An 18,951-nucleotide genomic window follows, 5' to 3' on the forward strand; every position below is an offset into this window, starting at 1 on the left:
TTTAGCACAAGATAGAAAACAAAAGCTAAATGAAAAGTAAAATGCTCAACTTGAATCAAAGATGGCTGATTAGATATTAATCACTTTCGAATGAAATATATCAGACTCCATCAACTGGATATTTATTCCCGTTATGCTTGTATTAATAAAAAATGCCAGTGAAAACTTCTGCTGGAATGATAGGGAAAAGGAACTACTACTTCATAAAGTGAGTGTCCACATTTTTACTTTTCTATTTAAAAAGAAAATAATTTAAAATTGTCTGAGGTTATATGTAACCCCAATACATGATATACAGTCATCATACTTCAAATCTGAGGACAAAATTAGCAATCCCCCGTCTTGAACATCTACTTTTTGTTTTCAAGGTTCCATAAAGTATCTATCTCTGAAGGCCATTTTCCTAACTTTCTCAAGGTGAGAAGGTTAAGTGTGTGTGTGATTTGGATTTTTAACGCAGCATTAACAATTTTTCAGTTATATTGTTATGATGTCTGCAGTGTGGCAGTTTATAGTGATGTCTAGCACTGGGACATCATACTGCAGACATGTAGCATGATGTCCCACCCCGTCACATTATCCTGACACCAGGCTGACCAGTCCTAACACTAACCTCTTAATGCTGAGTGCCAAGCGAGGCAGGTGTCAGTACCATTTTTATAAGTCTTTGGTATGACTCAGCCAGGGATCCAACCCACAACCTCCCGCATCCAAGGCAGATGCTCTAACCACTAGGCCACCAGAGCAGTGAGAAGATTAAGGCTGTTTTCACTATTATGATCGCTCACCTGGAATCGGACTATCTTTATCATTAGTTGAAAGTCACTAATTGTTGTCAACCAAACTACCATATACATACTCATGTAGAAGTAGGATTCAACTGCAGAACAGCATAGACCATGATATATCATCACATAATGTGCCACAAGATCAGGATCTGTCGTTTTTCTACTAATTAATTCTAACAAACTACATAAACACAAATCTCCTGGCACATTGAGATGAAAGGTCTGGGTCTATGCAGCCTGAGGCTGGATACGACCTATATGAAAGTATTTATGATACAAGTTTTGTAAAAGTGTCTCGCCTGATAAACTACCTTTTGAATGGCCAATCTTCTAATTTTTGACTTATTCTGTTCATCCATTCCCTTACAGAAAAAGATCACAATGTTCACCCATGCCATGACAAATGCCAGAAACAACGGGGCAACTTAACATAATTATCTGATGGTAATTACAATGCAGAAAAACAACATGTTTTCCTTCTTCTAGTACATCTAAATGTACCTTACAAAACTGTAAACATGTATTGGATTTATTCCATGAGAAGATTATGGGACCTGCCCACTATCCTATTTCTCCCCATTTACAGTATTTCTCCCCTAACAAGTCAATGGGACAAGACTAATGAATTTGTCCAAAGCAGGTGTGTACTTGTTATCAAAGATATCCTTATTAAATACTTGCCCAAGTTTTCAACAAAAGAGTTGGGAGTATTTTCAACCAAGGAGTTATCACTGAACAAAAACCATATGTACTCGCTTATAAGTCAAGTAAAACTGCAAATAAACAAAGATCCTGATCTGCTTAAGATAATGCACCTGCAGATCTGTGTCTAAATTGTTTTTTTTCTACTGATCACTCCTAACAAAATGTACAGACTCAGATCTTCTGGCACGTTATGTGATGGCAGATCAGGGTCTGTGCAGTTTGCAGTTGGACTCATCTTATAAGTGATTATATACTGCATGGGTATTGATACATTTTTAACAGTGTCCAGATAAATAAGATTGCTTCATCCTACAACAAGTCACAGCTTTAACCTTGAGAGTGTTTTTCAAGACTGGAGTAAATACTTCAATATACACATATGCGGGTTTGTACTATCTTGGCATGGTCTTAATTTCTGTTTTCAAAATCATTTTGAGTAAAAATGTCTGAAAAACTGCATTTTTCAATTTCAAGTTTTTCTGCAACTCAGGGATGTTTGGGTCACTGCAGTGGAAGCATATTCTGGCCCAAGAAAAAATAATGAGCAAAATGTTCAAACCAGCAGCTGTAGGATACAATCAGATTTTACTAGAAAGAGAAATAGAGATGGAAGGTAAAAGAGAGGCCATATTCAAATTACATGGCAGGTCAATATTATTTACATGAAGAAGTATTATGTAACTACAATTAATATCGAGGTTCAGGGTAATAATAAAAAAGAACTATTTGGAACTTCAGTAAATTTAGATTTTATGAACTTTTATATTCACAGCTAAATTTGCAAAATGGCTTAAATGCCTCTGGTCTGATTTACTTACAAAAGAAACTTCACCGCTGGGAAGAATGACCTCGCCCTGTCAAGCAATTTCTAATATCGTATCTGAGATATTATTTCAGTTATCTTAATAAGCACCCGTCACCCACCCTGCCCCACCCCATGGTCAGACCTCAGATTGAAATATCAAGCATGAGGCTTGATCCAGACATGTCAGGCTGCAGAGAAGCAACTGCACAAGCTCACAGAGAACAACACACTATTTTCTCAGAACTTACAACAACACACGTGCCAGCCCCTCCCCCGAACACCCCCTTGTTCAAATCCCTCTAGAAATATCCACTACAAGCACCCGTGTCTTAATTCAGGCATGTCGGTCTGGAGTGAAGCAACTGCATAAAGTCATCTTGAACAAAAGGATTTCCTTGAATTTGTTCAAGTGCATGAAAGAATATTTAAGGTTAAATCTATCTTGAAAATGGATCTTGTATTTTATTCATTGCTACCATACTGTACTGGGAGACTGTACTGTACTGGGAGAGAGAATAAACCTTCAAAGTAACAAATTCTTAAATTAAGTAAATACATGTAATCATGGAAACAGTTTTGATAATGTTCCTGTGCACTTATTTTTTATGAACTTCAACCTTATGAAATTGACCCAATAATTTTTAGATTACACAATGAATGTGTATTTTATTTATATATATATATATATATATATATATATATATATATATATATATATATATATACACACACACACACACACACACATATATATATACACACACAAATATACATACATACATACACACACAAGGAATAATGAACACTATGCACTCCTGAATGCACACAGTAGACTAATTAATTTCATAGGAGCACTTGAACACTCTCCTCCCATGTGTGCCAGAGATCCTAAAATTCGAATGGCTATTGCTATGCATTTGTTTTTCAAACAAAAATATATGTGGCAGCCATACATTTGTGAAATTTAATACAAAAACATTACAAGTAGATAAAAACAAGGTGACAGAAAAGAAAACTGATACACCTAATTATTAAATATACCGGAAAATGTTATTTTTAGTTCTGGACCTGATGCTGCTTTTAGTACTAGTGTTTTCCTTCCATGGTTTCCTTTCAAGCTAATTATTTATAAAACATGATTTTTTTTCTTTCCAAAAATTATCCTAACAACTTCAGCAAACAATATTTTATTCCACTCTACTATTTTGAAAATTAATTATTAATTGACACGAAGCTGACATGCTACCTCAAAAATATGCAACACCCAATTAAAATGAATTTCTGGTAAAGACAGATGAAGTTTTCTTTGATCAGGTCATCAGAGATGATAATAAAAGTTAGGCGTTATTATCCGCATCTATTTTTTTCTTAACTGAAGCTTTGGCTTCACATATTTTGTTCAGAAGTTAAGTGATGACATGTGACGCAAACCATGACACAAATGGTGTGAGGGATTGACACAATACCTGTTGCACAGACTCTTTGACAAATTACTCAATTACAGGGATTTTATCAAGTCCAGGAAATAAACTTTTCATAGCAACTTTGTTTTGAGTTTTCTGACTACAAAGTGTTTAAACAACTGGGAAAACAAAATGACCAAACACACTTAATCTGTGTTACGTCTACTGATTGTCCAAGAAAGAAACACAAACTTTTCATAGCAACTTTGTTTTGAGTTTTCTGACTACAAAGTGTTTAAACAACTGGGAAAACAAAATGACCAAACACACTTAATCTGTGTTATGTCTACTGATTGTCCAAGAAAGAAACAATCTGTAAACCAGGTCTGGTGACCAATGAATTTTTCTTTGTTAAGGTGTTTGCTTCAGATTATAATGTATAAAGAAACCCATACAAGTTGATATATTTATATTTGAAAATTTCTATGATCCATGTCTGGTTGTTCAGAGAATGTGTCATTCAGAACATGTCTGGCAAATACATGTATCTAAGATCTCTGATACATGTACATGAAAGGAGAGTGTCAAAGAGCCCCTGTCCGATACACAGCAAACTTTTATGGACAGGCAGCAAGAATGGCAGTGCTGGGTTGGAGTCTGATGGGACACATAGCAGCAAATGCCAGGGGAAAAGCAAAATGAAACACTTGTATGATCAAACATGCTGAAGCCCTATCTCTTGAGAATTTACGGAAAAACAATTAAATGACATACATGTAGCTGCATGGGAATGTGTGACAATGACTGTGACTTCATACTGGATAGAATAAAACAGAAAAGGACATGGCCATTTGTTTTTCATTTTTCAAAGTGTTTGAGGCGACAAATATAAATTAAACACATCTTGGAGAATAGGTGTACAAAACCAACATCACTGTGATAAAATATTTACATTATGATACATAAATAAAAATGAAATATAATGAAATAAATTTATCAACTTATTTGCCTTATCTTATATGGTCTTCAGCTTGTCATACTACATATTTTATTGGGTGCTTATAGCATCAATGGAAGCAAAGTGCCTTGCCCAAGGTCACAAAAGTGTAGTGGACCTGAGCTATCTAATTACTGGATTTTAACCCGCACCCTTTTGGTCAAGAGTCAGTCCTCGTCTACACATCATCTTTGATTGAAGTCCCTATATTAGGGAACAAGATTCTTTATTACCATTGTCATAGCATCCTGTATTGAAAGACATCTCACACAGACCAAATCAAAAACCAGTTCAAGGAGGCAAACGTTAATTTAGGAGAAAAAAAAGATAGAGGAAAAACAAGCATAAAGGACCTGTAAAGTCCCAAATAAATTTAAAAGAAACAACAGTACTTACTACAAGGTATGGTCTGTGATCTAAAGATGCTAAACACAGCTTAACCAGTCTGGGTTCTAAACCAAAATTATTATTTTTAGTTTCCATCATTAAGCACTAGACACCATCACTTTAGTTTCATAACCCCTAACTGCAGATCTAGCCTGTATTTAGCCTTACTAGAAATTAAAGAAAATGAAACTGACAACTTGTTTTTTAAATATCTGATCATGACATATTGAACAAACTTCAGTTACTGGTAATAGATGTAAGAATGATGTGAAAGGAAGGGTTAATCTCCTTCTCTCTAGATCACAGGCGGCTGACAAAGATTACAAGACTGATAGAAATAAAATATCAGTGCTTTGTGAACAGTCTCTGATGAGCAACAGTCTCAAGCATGACATGGTCATATACAAGACATGATCTTATAACAAGACATGGTCATATGGCAAGACAAGGTCAAATGAAGACATGGTTATATGACAAGACATGGTCTTATGACAAGACATAGTCTTATGCAAAGACATGGTCATATTAAAAGACATGGTTTTATCACAAGACATAGTCATATGACAAGACATAATCAAATGATAAGACATGGTTTTATGCAAAGACATGGTCATATGAAAAGACATGGTTTTATCAGAAGACATAGTCATATGACAAGACATGGTCTCATGATAATAAATTCTTCATATAGTACAACCTTACATTAGGTTCATAACCATAGACAGAAAAGTTTCTTCTACAAAACTGACTTAACAAATTACTTTCATCCAGATGTAGCTATATACCAATTTTAGGAAAAATAGAGTCCAAGATATTGGGAGTGTAAAAAATGAACCACCGAGTGCATGCAAAGTCACAGTGACCTAGTTTTGGGATGGTCAAGTTACTCTGCCTGAGATGCACTGACATATGAATTTTAATGAGCATTGGCAAAATGCGGCTTAATATATTGAGGGTTCAAAATAATACTGGGAGGTTAACACATGAATGAATGAACAACAAATACACAAATGAATGAGGAAAACACTATATCCTTCCTAACTTCATTGGTCAGGGGATAATAATGACTGACCAACTGATGTGTTAGTGTTAACTGGAATTTGGGAACATTTCCAACTGAAAAAATGTAAACTGTTATTACAACATAAAAAAGCAATTAATGTGCAGAAAAACCTATACAAACTGGACAGCCAAAAGCAGTCACTACAATGTTTAATTCAGTGGAATCAATGAAGGAGTAAAAACTAAGTAATATTCTCTTATCCTGTAATACAAATGCTCAGATTATTTTCTACACAACACAAAACAGGCTTTCTGAACCTGATGCAAGAAAAAGCAAAAAATGTAGTATGCAATTACACAGGTGTCTGAATAACTATGTATGTATCCACATAAAGTGTTGTGTGTGTGTGTGTGTGCATGTGTGTCTCTCAGTCTGTCTGTCTGTCTCTCTGGTATGTATGTGCTTTTTTATAACACCATAATCCATACTGCAATCTGTGAACACTCACCCAAGACCTCCACAAAGACTGGTTCTTATTTATCATTATTGGTAAACAGAGATCAGATTGCACGGATGGTTTCCATTCAAATGTAAAATATCGGATCAACAAAACGTGAATTGGTCCGGAGATAGGGTCATCATTTTGACGAAAACTATAATACTTCCCTCTTCTGCCATTCCAAGTTCAATCTGTTTTAAGTATTAGCAGTCCACATACACACTTGTGAGTGATTGAGCTCTTTTGTTTATACTGTGTTTGCAAACCAGCTTCCTTGTTTATATATATATATATATATATATATATATATATATATATATATATATATATATATATATATATATATATATATACACACAAGCTGAAATGGACTTTAACATGGAAAATCCTTTAAGTGATGGGCAATCACTCAGTCAGACCAACTGATATTCAGAATGGAACAATCATCAAGTTATTATGATTTAATCACCCTTCATCATGATTGGTCTTAAGCTAAACACCTAAATCATCCATTGTTATTCAGCATGAATCATTATCAAGTTCATTACATTGTTGATGTATATAACTTGCAGCTGATCACATTGCCCATTCTGAAATAGTCTGGAGACCTGCCAACCCTGACGAGTCTGCCTCAGTAAGGCAGTTGATTTTTTCCCATATGAATGACCAGTTTTCAGTAAGGTATAATAAAATATCAATAACTGCTATTGTAAAGTTGGAAAATGTAATTAAAAGTTTGACGCATCGATGATAAACATTATGTTCAACTGAAAAGTTTGTAAAGTACTCACAGACTTTATTTACCACTAGTACAGTTGCACAAACTCTAGTTCCAAACCCTATGCAGCTCAATGGCTTGTTGCTATCTCAACTTGACATAATTCTTGGAAATTCTTTTCCATTTCACATGACGATGGCAATCATATCTCCCACCATGAGACATGCTCAAATTGGCACATGACGTGCAATAAACGTAATTGTATCCTTTCCAGCTTTTATTCACAAGAATCTGAATACATTTTTTATTCTTCTGTGTTGATTATTAAAACTTTTTAAGAAGCTTATTTTCCCATTTGTTTTATACATGCATCGCTATCTGGACGCCATTTTAAAAATTCTATATTCAACAGTTTGATCATGCAGACGCTTCGCATGAACAAATAGGGGCAGTTTAAAGAGTCTGGGATGCTGCCCGTTAAGTTAGTCTAGTTCCCTGACTAATTTCACTAATTCTAAGATGAAACATGTATCCAAATAAAACACGGATGAACCAATTATCCTGAGTTTTTGGCAATGATCATTTTTCTGTGGTTTTTGTTATTATGCTGTAAGATCATATTTAAAGGGTAATTTTTGTAAGACTTATGGCAAAATTGTAAGAGTTGGCAGGTCTGAGTCTGTATCCCAGAAAAAAAGGTTGAACATATTAGTCCTGTTCTTTCTTTTAATATCATCGTCAATCAAGGAACTTTTCAATATCAGTTTTTGCAAAACCTTGTGGCATATCTTACAACTTAACCAGAAATCAATTAGCTTCATGATACCAGTTACTGAGAAAAAAAAGTTAATTCCATGACTGATGTTGAAAACAAGGACTTTTTATGATTAAGAACCTGATATAATATAAAAATAAAATCTCAACTATTATTTCAAAAGAACTGACTTGTACAGAATGAATCATACAAGTCCACATATTTCATATTCAGCGCTGGGGAACACTGCAGTCGACTACTGCAGAACCACAATTAATATTTCCCAATTGTTTCCATGGGGATAAAAAATTAAAAAAGAAATATATATTTCTTTCCAAAGTTTATTTAACATTGAATAAATACTATAAAACCTGCAAATGTTTATTTATTATGCTTTCCTACATATACTTTTAAACAACATACAGCTTGAATCTCTAGCAGATATAACTGTGCAAATTTGCGCAAAAGGCATGCAACCAAGTCATTTCTAATGACTCAGCTGAATATCCTCCCCAGGATTTATATAGGCCCTTTAAAATACCCTCCTAAAATGGTCCAAAAGCAAGCTTCTTTGTTAGTATTACCTTTAAAAGCAAGGTAATCCAAGTGATTTGACAGCATTATCTTTAAAGATGAGATAATCCAAGTGGTTTCCATTATTACCTTAACTGATATGGTAATCCAAATGATTGACAGTATTAACTTTATAGGTAAGGTAATACAAATGATTGTCAGTATTACCATTTAAGGTAAGGTAAACCAACTGATTGACAGCATTACCTTTAAAGGTAAGGTAATCCAAGTGATTGTCAATATTACCTTCATTGGTATGGTAATCCAAGTGACTCTATTACCTTTTAGGGTAAGGTAATCCAAGTAATTGTCAGTATTATATTTAAAGTTATGGTAGTCAAGTGATTGTCAGTATTATCTTTAAAGGTAAGGTAATCCAAGTGAGTGATTGATATTATTACCTTCAAAGGTAAGGTAATCAAAGTGAATGTCAGTATTACCTTTAAAGGTAAGGTAATCCAAGTGAGTGTCAGTATTACCTTTATTGGTAAGGTATTACAAGAGATTGTTAGTGATACCTTTAATAGTAAGGTAATCCAAGTGACTGTCAGTTTTACCTTTAAAGGTAAGGTAATCCACGTGAGCTGACAGCATCATCTTTAAAGTTAAGATAATCCAAGTGATTGACAGTATTTCCTTTAAAGGTAAGGTAATCCAAGTGATTGATATTATTACCTTCAAAGGTAAGGTAATCAAAGTGAATGTCAGTATTACCTTTAAAGGTAAGATAATCAAAGTAATTGACAGTATTACCTTCAAAGGTAAGATAATCAAAGTAATTGACAGTATTAACTTCAAAGCTAAGGTAATCAAAGAGATTGACAGTATTACATTTTTAGTTATGGTAATCCAAGTTGCTTTCTTTATATCTAGGTATAACGAGATTAAAAATTACATTCAATAATCTCTCAGAAATCATGATTTTGACCGATGTATCATGTAACAAAAGACCAGGCCCGTAGTAAAAAAAACAGCCTGAGCACAAAAACTGAACCGAACCCAGGTGGCAGATTTGTATTTTAAAGATTGTACTTAAAATATCTCAATATCACTGAAATGTGGCATGTATGTTGGTATTCAAACCAGAAGATCCTCACAAAATCTAAAACTTAACAAGAAATCATAAACAATAGTTGTTTTACATGTGAACATGAGTTAAGTTTTTGTGTTCAGTTTTGTGTGGCCAGGTTATTGATTCATTAAACATATTACAGCACAAAAATTTAACCAGAAACCCCAAAAATTAAAATTATTAATTTGTCTCTTAATATCATTCATGATATTTTTTTAAAACATGTTCAAATTGTTATGTTCAGATATTTCTTCTCTAAACATTATGTATGCAAATCCGATGCCTCAGGTTAAACCTCCAAAATTGGTTACAATATTTTTCCAAGTAAACTTGCATAACTGAAATTCAGCATGCAAGTAGGTGAAACAATGCCAATAAAATCACGAAAGTTCTATAAGTAGATCTTTATTATAATTATGGTTACAACTTTGTTTATAACTACAATTAAATATATCCCCCGCTTCCCCATCATCCCACCGCTACCTCCCTACCTCCATGAAATGAAACCATATCAAAAAGGTGACTAACTCTTTCAAAAATAGCACGAGTAATGACTGGTCAACATGCATATCTTCTGATAAAAACCATAATATGTACAAAATTTCATAGCAATCCACTGAAAACTGTTCAGCTGCATTTGCAAATTTAAGTCCAATATTTCATCCAGCTTAAGTTACAAAAAGGCAATGACTTGTACAAGAGTATCACAAATGGTACATCTAATTCGTGACTTTTTCCATGCTAACGACCTTGACATTACCAGACTATTGCATAATATGATGTGGACCTGTCTAGCGGGTTTACAAACTGACGAGGAAACAGCAATTACTTTTATCATCAGTTGTTGTGACCCAGACCAAGTTCTGGATACAACTGAGCTCACTAGAGAATTATCCAGTCAAGTTATTAAAAAAAAAAAGTTTATCAAAACATCTTCGCATGTTTTAGTCCTATACCCGTACATATATAGAGCTCACGATTTATATTTTCTCTTGTAGTGGCCTTGATCTTGATGCAGGGGGGCATGACAGCCATGTGCATCTTACTGTACAGTCATGATACATAAATGGTTGTCGTTTTATTTAAATATCTGGGGTGGTTCAAACCTTAATACCAGACAAGGAAACAAGACAAGGAATTACATCTTCCATTGCTGCAACTTTGATCTTTAGACATGGCCGAAGTTTCCTGAAAATCTCTCCAACTCTTGTAAAGTATTGGCTGGACAGCAAACCTAAGCAGAGGGACATACAGACAGACAGAAGGAGAAACACTGCTATAATATAACATGACCAAATAAAGACACCAAAAGATTGGTCAATATGTACATCTTTAGACGATGACCGTAATACAAACAAGTTTCAAAATGACCCATAAAAAAGCTGCAAGACCAGATGCACCCACAGAGTTTCATCTTGAACAGCATTCAGATGCAAGACAAAAGGGGCAATAACTAGAAAAATGTGAGAACAAAGCAATTTGTCAATAAGCACATCTTCAGGTGATAATCACAACATTTCCAAGTTTCAGAACAATCCCATGAAAACATTTGTACTAATCCTGTTCACAAGAGTCTGTCATACACTGCATAAAGCTCCAAGACCAAAGGACAATTTGGCACTAACTCCATAAAAAATCACATTAGAAAAGTGATTTGTTAATATTGCCATCTTCAGATGAAGGTCAGAATACGTACAAAGTGCAAAGGAATTTGATCGATATGCTCATCTATAAAAGACGATGATAAAGTTCCAAGTTTCATGGCAATGCACTGAAAACTGAGAGACTAACTGTACACAAAATTGGAAGTGATTCGATAATATGCGCATCTTCAGGTGATGAACTTCATATCTATAATGGCAATCCATAAAAATCTGCAAGAATAGCCACATTCCCAAAATTATTAAACAGCTGGATAGATGGATGGATGGATGGATGGATGGATGTATGTATGTATGTATGGATGGATGGATGGATGGATGGATGTGGATGGATGGATGGATGAACACAAGAATTTCTACATGCCCACCCTGTATAGAAGTGGTTAGTATAAGAAAGCTAAAATCACAAGACTTTTAGAAATTTTAAAAACATGGGCCACAAGACCGCCAGATTTTGACGATACAGGTGCACCCTATTAATATCATGTGGTTTTCTGGTTTTGAAGTTGAGCATGAATTTCTGGTTTTGAAGTTGAGCATGAATTTCTGGCTCAAAAATGTTTAGAGAATATGTGGCCTGATCTTATTCATTTCTGCTGAATGACAAATCTCTCTGAGATCCAAGTTTTATTCAAGTTGTCATTATAAGCTGAATAAGAAATGAAATCTTTTTTGTCATTCCATCTTTTAAGATATCCATCATAACTCATATTTCTTTCTGCATTAATTACCTCTAATCAAACTTTGCACTCAGTCTTTTGTTTACTGCAAGTGAAATTTTTTCAAAATTTATATCTTCCTTTCTAGTCCCTATTTTTTCAGAAAAAAATAAGCTTGAATAATTTGTATATCATCATTCAAAAAATACTGACAAGATGTGCTACCAATGAAAATATACCTAGACAACATGTATGTCACAACAAATGACATGTCATTAGAACACATAATAATAAATAGCAATTTAAATAAAAATATTATTGGATGCTAATGCTTGGCAAGAATAATTTCAATGGACATGAATATGATGATTAAAATGAGAATATTAATGATATGTTTTGGTTTTTTATCTTGCTATTCATTTCTGGAGTCTTGAAAGTACGATATAGTTATACAACCAGTTACATCTATGAAAGAATAAAGCAAACATTATGACTACACTGGCTTTGGCAATCAACTGACTTTAAAATACAGGCATAGTTACTGTAGTTTGTATTGCTGTTGTTTTAAATCTATTTCTAGTTCATCATACAAAATTTCCTTATGATTCATTGATTAGTTCCTCCTTTAAATCCACTGAAGTTTGCTTCTCCCTTAAATCTGTCTGTTGCAATTAGGCATATGTAAGCATTATTTTACAAACACAAGATGGAAACATCCATTCTCCCATTACCTATAACATCCATTCTCCCATTACCAATATTCTATTCTGAAGAACAAGTGATTAATCTAACACCAACTGTCTTCATGATAACATCATGGTGACACCAGCTGTCTTCATGATGACATCATGGTGATACTATGTCTTCATGATGAAATCATCGTGATACCAACTGTCTTCAAGATAACACCAGCTGTCTTCATGATGAAATCATGGTGATACCAACTGTCTTCATGATGAAATCATGGTGATACCATCTGTCTTCATGATGACATCTTGGTGACACCAATTGTCTTCATGATGACATCTTGGTGACACCAACTGCCTTTTTGATGACATCTTGGTGATACCAATTGTCTTCATCATGATATCTATGTGATACCAACTGTCTTCATGATGACATCATGGTGGTACCAACTGTCTTCATGATGACATCTTGGTGATACCAACTGTCTTCATGATGACATCCTTTTGACACCAACTGTCTTCATGATGACATCTTGGTGATACCAACTGTCTTCATGATGAAATCATGGTGGTACCAACTGTCTTCATGATGACATCTTGGTGATACCAACTGTCTTCATGATGACATCTTGGTGACACCAACTGTCTTCATGATGAAATCATGGTGGTACCAACTGTCTTCATGATGAAATCATGGTGGTACCAACTGTCTTCATGATGAAATCATGGTGGTACCAACTGTCTTCATGATGACATCATGGTGGTACCAACTGTCTTCATGATGACATCATAACAAGAGGAGGCTCAGTAGATGTATCTTTTGAAAATGTTTCCTCTTGATTGCATATTCGTTATGAAAATAACCATTTCAAGGTTTCTCCTTTTGTATTTTCATTCAACTCCAATGGCACATAACCATCACTGGTCCAATATCTGAATGACCTTTCATCAAAGTCAGTCAAACTCTGAGCATTAATGATGTTTATTTTTAGTAACAGTGGCCATATTTGAAGTCATATTGTCAATGTTTGCAAAAATATTCAAGACTTTTTAAGCCCAGATGCTTTCTATCCAATCTGGTCACACTCTATTGAGAGGTTTACGAAAAAGATGTTCATGGTTTTTCTGTTTTTAGTAACAAAAGCCATGGTAACAAGTCATACCCGATTCCAGATTGGCATCATTGGTATAAATTTGAAGAGCCCTCCACGCCAAGATGCACTCAGTCAAATTTGGTCATATTCTGTCAAGAGGTTTTCGAGATTAGTTCTTTGAATGTTTTCTTTCTTAGTAACCACTGTAATATTTGATAGCGAACTGACATCATCTGTCAATCAGATTAAAAGCCCTTCCAGCCAGGATGCTATCAAATATAATTATGTTAAGCTGTGTCTGAGAAGCAGTCATCTAAACAAATTTGAATTCTGAGTACTGCATCCACAGTTGATGACTAACTGGCATCATTTGTTAATTAAAACTGAAAGCCCTACTATATGCCATGATGCATTCTATCAAATTTAAATTGTGTTAAGTGGTTACTGAGTAGTCATTGAAACATTTTGGCACATATGTTGTTTATCAAGAGTGTAAACATACTGTAATATATTTACAAACCAGGTCCTGCATTAAACTTGATCTGCCAGAAATCAACTTTGTGGTCACTTCAGACATTTGCAATTCGTGAACACACTGGGTCGTATAGTTTCACTGACAAGGTGGAAAAGATCAATACAATTCTTAACCTCTATCCAAAAAATTACTGGAATTTTTTTTAGTGCAAATCATGGAATTTTAACAAGCATAAAAACTTTCCTGAATCTGATGGGGAAATGTATTCTACAAACCATTTTCATTGCAAAGACCATAATAAAGGGAGATAAATATTTAGCCAATCATTTCCTTTAACTTAATTGCAAATGAAAAATTAGTATGTGAAAATTGAAGAGTCTTTCTTTTATACAAAAAAATACCTTGCTTCACGATATGCAACAACTGCCTCAATATAAATAATACAGGTTATGTAACTGTGTTAAATTTTGACTTGTTAATTCAAATATGACTCATTCACTGTGAGTTATATGACAAGATAACTGGTTCACTGCTTCAAAAAAGTGGACTGGTTCCCTCAATGTGACTGACTTGTTTGGTGGCTGTGATATAATCAAACAAAGGAGCAGCTGCCCTATTTGCTGAGCAAGTTAATGTACATGTGGCAGAAGAAAACAATGGGAGGGGTTACAGAATATGGACTGCCTATCAGCTATCCAGGCTACAGCTGCAAATTCAGAGCATGCCAGTAACAAAAGATCTATACCCAAACTCTGGAGCTCTTAGTATAGAGTCCACCTGCTGAAATAAAGGTAGATAAGTTTAGGCAATTACGGAAAAAGGGACATTAATTAGTGATTGAAGATTACATGCACATAGTTTTATATAAATATCTAGACCAGAATCCCATGTTATGTTAAGATGACAGTCACATCATTGTCACATTCCTCTATGCTAATCAACAGACACCACTGCTTTTAACATGTTTTTCTCACAGTACTGAAAGGAAAATTTGTTTTGTAACATTAGCTTGCATGTTATCTGTTTTTAGACTTCAGTAACAAAATATATATCTGCTGGATAGATACAAGAATGAAAAATCCCAGTCCATTTTGATTCTTGAACAGACGATGGTGACTGTCTCACAGTCCAATCTGAGCTAATAGTTTTATTTCTCTAGATGAAATCATTGCATTGATTGAGATGTAAAAGATGTGCCACACTTTCAAGAATTATGCGATCTGAAACACCTGTGCTTGCCATCATAAGCCTGGTAATATGAGTGAAAGCAGGACTAGCTGCATTAGATGCTGGGGTGGGAGGACATTTCAAAACTAAAAGCAAATCCATTCTGCCAGCACAATTAATGGACACAGCATTAGCAGTCTGAAAATGTTTTAAACAATTTTGGGATAACAACATTACTTTTGCACATTGTTTAGTGCTATCTTAATTTATTTCCTTTTGAAGTTCTAGTTTGTGTGCAATGCTGTAATTAGTTAAAAAGGAATAGTCCAACTAACCACTGGCAGGCATTCATTTAAAATGCCAAGGAGAAGAATTTTTCAGGTTAGTATGTACATCTGTCTGTACACCAAACAACCCAGTTAAATGCTGATATATTATAGGTATTCTGAAAGCAGTATGACAAGACCTATAGTAAGATTGAAAGAAAGCAAAAGAAAGAATGTTTTTTAAAGATACCATATATACTCCCTTATAAGTTGAGTCCAACTGCAAATGGCACAGACCCAGATCTGCTGGTGCATTGACAGATCTGGGTCTGTGCAGTTTCTAATCAGTAGAACAAACAACATACACCCTGATCTGCAGGCACATTATGCTATGGCAGATGAAGGTCTTGCCTAATCAAATGTGCAACAGAAATATGTTCCTCTGTGTCTATAAAGAATACAGAAAAACCTTGACAACTCAAACTTCTACCACATCAAATAGATGCCAAGTCCTGAAGTCCTAAATCAAACTTCAGACACATGAAATATGAAGTTCTTAAGTCCTAAATCTACTTCTACCACATCAAATACATGCCAAATCCCTAAGTCCTAAATCAAACTTCTATTACATCAAATATATGCCAAGTCTTGAAATCCTGAATAGCTGACAATTGTCACTTAAAAACTCTTAACATCTACCAATGACTACCATGTATTATCTAAGGTCATAAAATGTCCCTAACAAATGAATACAATTTCAAACTTGAATAATGTTGTTTGGAGATGGTCATACAATATAATTTTGTAAAGAACAAGAGTTGTTCAAAGTCACTGGGCCAAAAAGAATTGACTGGAATTCAAGATGGACAATTTCTTCTTTTAACTGCTGAGTGATGAAACCCTTTCTTGAATGACAATATTTGTAAACTGGACACTGTGGCAGCCATACTGAATGCAAGATTGGCATCATTTTCATTAGAACAAACACCATTTGATGACTTTTGGTGATAACTCCATATCAATATGACCACTCCATTCAGGACAAGATTTTCAATATGTTCATTGTGACAGCCATATTGCTGTTTTGATTTTAATGCCATTTCTCAGCACAAGATAGGCTATACATGGTGACCAGTATAAATGGCAGAGAAAGAACCTGAAAAAAACCCATAAGAACCATGTCATATGGAAAGCTACTGGCAAGCTTTCTCACAAACCCAATCAGAGAGGTGAGCTGGCGAGTTGGTAAAGGCAAGCACTTCAGGCCATATGACCATCAAAAGTTTGCATTTCAAACGTCTCCTGTGTGCCATTTTTATTAAGGATCAATAACATATAATTAACAAGTATTTTTTTAGTCAAAACCCTATGCCAATATGAACTTCAATGCTTGAGCAGAGATTAATTTTTTTTTTTAGATGTCAGATAATTCATTGAGAACCAAGAAATACCACAAAAAATCTTCATGTGAAAAAAATCCACTTATTTGTATTTATGAGCAGCAACAAGAAGATTTTTTAGATTCCTTTTTTCCCCATCTTTTTCTTTTTTCATTAATTTTTAAGAAACATCAATTAACGTATTCACAGCGAAAGCTTTCACAAACACAGCATGTCGCTGTACAGGTAACTGGTCGCTATTACCAACACAGCTGGTCACTGTTCAGGAAATAGCTTATTATTACATACTTCACACCAATGGTTTGGAGAATGGTCTAAAAATCTTAACCTTAAATTTCGATCCCATAGTAGTTCGAGTTTTTGAAGTTTTTCTGTACTCAAAGCCTGAAGGGAACAACTTCTACTAATATTGGTCAGTAAAAATGAAATATTAAAAGAAGATAAGTACTTATGGCATATGTATATAATAATGAGGGAAAAGACTTACCTTGGCGGACTCTTTAAGAAGTAACATAGCTGGATCCGAAACACTCTTGCCTGAAGCATTTTTTGTGGCACTGATCAGATCTGACAAAGCTGAAGCAACATCTTTTACTGCATTAATTAGGAGCACCTGTGAGTGAGAAAATATGGTTAATTAGTAATTAAGTTATAAATAATAACTACAACTATTAGTGATCAATGAACTGCAAAGTTACCCGCTCACTAAAATTTGCTAGGAGGATATGGAGTAATTGGTCGTGACTTCTCTAAATGATGATGTGGAAATGAAACTCATTCATGGTCTCAGCAATATTAAGTTGCATATAAAATCTGGCTGAATTCCAGCAATCCTTGGCAAAATAATTCTGCTGAAACAAAAGTCAGGAGGACAATCTGGGGACAAAATCATTCAAGGTCTTATTAGAATCAAGTTTCAAATTTGGTTGAGAATCAACAAACCTTGCCATGGTTATGCCATGGAAAGCAAAATCAGGATTCCAGGCAATCTGGAGGCATAACTCCTTCAAATTAAGTCATGGTAAACTGGAAATCAAAGACAATCATGGTCTCATTAATAAAAACCTGTGTAATTTCATTTAAATCAAAGTAGCCAGAATAACATTATTCTGCAGAAACTAAAGCCAGGAGGCTAGGCAATCAGGGTACATAACTCATGTAAATGAAAGTGTAGACTGCTCAAAACTGAACTCAACTGAGGTTAGTTACAACAAAGCTACATACCCAGGCAGGGAAAACAGGGGCCATAACTCACCTAAATAATAGATATTGTTAAAAAATGACATTTTTTCAAGATTTTATCAATATAAAACTACATGTCTAAACTTGCTTAGAATCCAACCATCCCCATCAAAGCTATTTTATGTCAAACAAACGGCTGAAAGATGGACAGACTGTGAAGCTACAACACAAAACTGACAATGAATGAAAAATAAGTTTTATAATAGCCATGTGGAAAGCTGGATAAGCAAAGAATACACTTGGAGTAAATGGGGAAACAATTCAGAATCTATAAATCAATTCATATGCATGGTTACAAACCAGTCTCATATAATGGGTGGCACTGCATGGTTACAAACCAGTCTCATATAATGGGTGGCACTCATGCTTGGTCCCTTAAACTTTATACGAATCATTTTTAATTAATTCAATTATTTAAAGAAAACTGTATTATGGAAGGTAATGTCAAGATTAGTATTTTCCCTGGATTTTGTGGCATCCCTGATGATGACTTGCTTCTTTTTAATATTTTCATACAAAATTTCATTTTGAAAGCAAAATAATCTTTTTTGTGAAAAGCTTTAGAAATAAAACAGTGCAATTCCGCAAAGGAACTGA

General features: G+C 34.5%; 1 protein-coding gene across 8 annotated transcripts in view; it reads right to left on the reverse strand.

Moving 5' to 3' along the window:
* LOC149793960 (talin-1-like) overlaps positions 1–18,951 on the reverse strand; it is a 284,989-nt gene that overhangs the window by 60,484 nt on the left and 205,554 nt on the right. For 6 of the 8 annotated variants that reach the window (XM_089967893.1, XM_089967891.1, XM_089967887.1 and 3 more), the window contains one exon: positions 17,600–17,725. In XM_089967893.1, the coding sequence (XP_089824019.1) occupies positions 17,600–17,725 (126 nt within the window). Of the gene's footprint in view, positions 1–8,386; positions 15,060–17,599; positions 17,726–18,951 lie in introns of those variants that run through there. The other 2 variants (XM_089967890.1, XM_089967889.1) reach the window with 2 other exon arrangements.

Source organism: Sinohyriopsis cumingii, chromosome 8 (genome assembly GCF_028554795.1).
Source record: "Sinohyriopsis cumingii isolate HCF-2022 chromosome 8, ASM2855479v2, whole genome shotgun sequence".
In the NCBI taxonomy this organism is placed as follows: Eukaryota; Metazoa; Mollusca; class Bivalvia; order Unionida; family Unionidae; genus Sinohyriopsis; species Sinohyriopsis cumingii.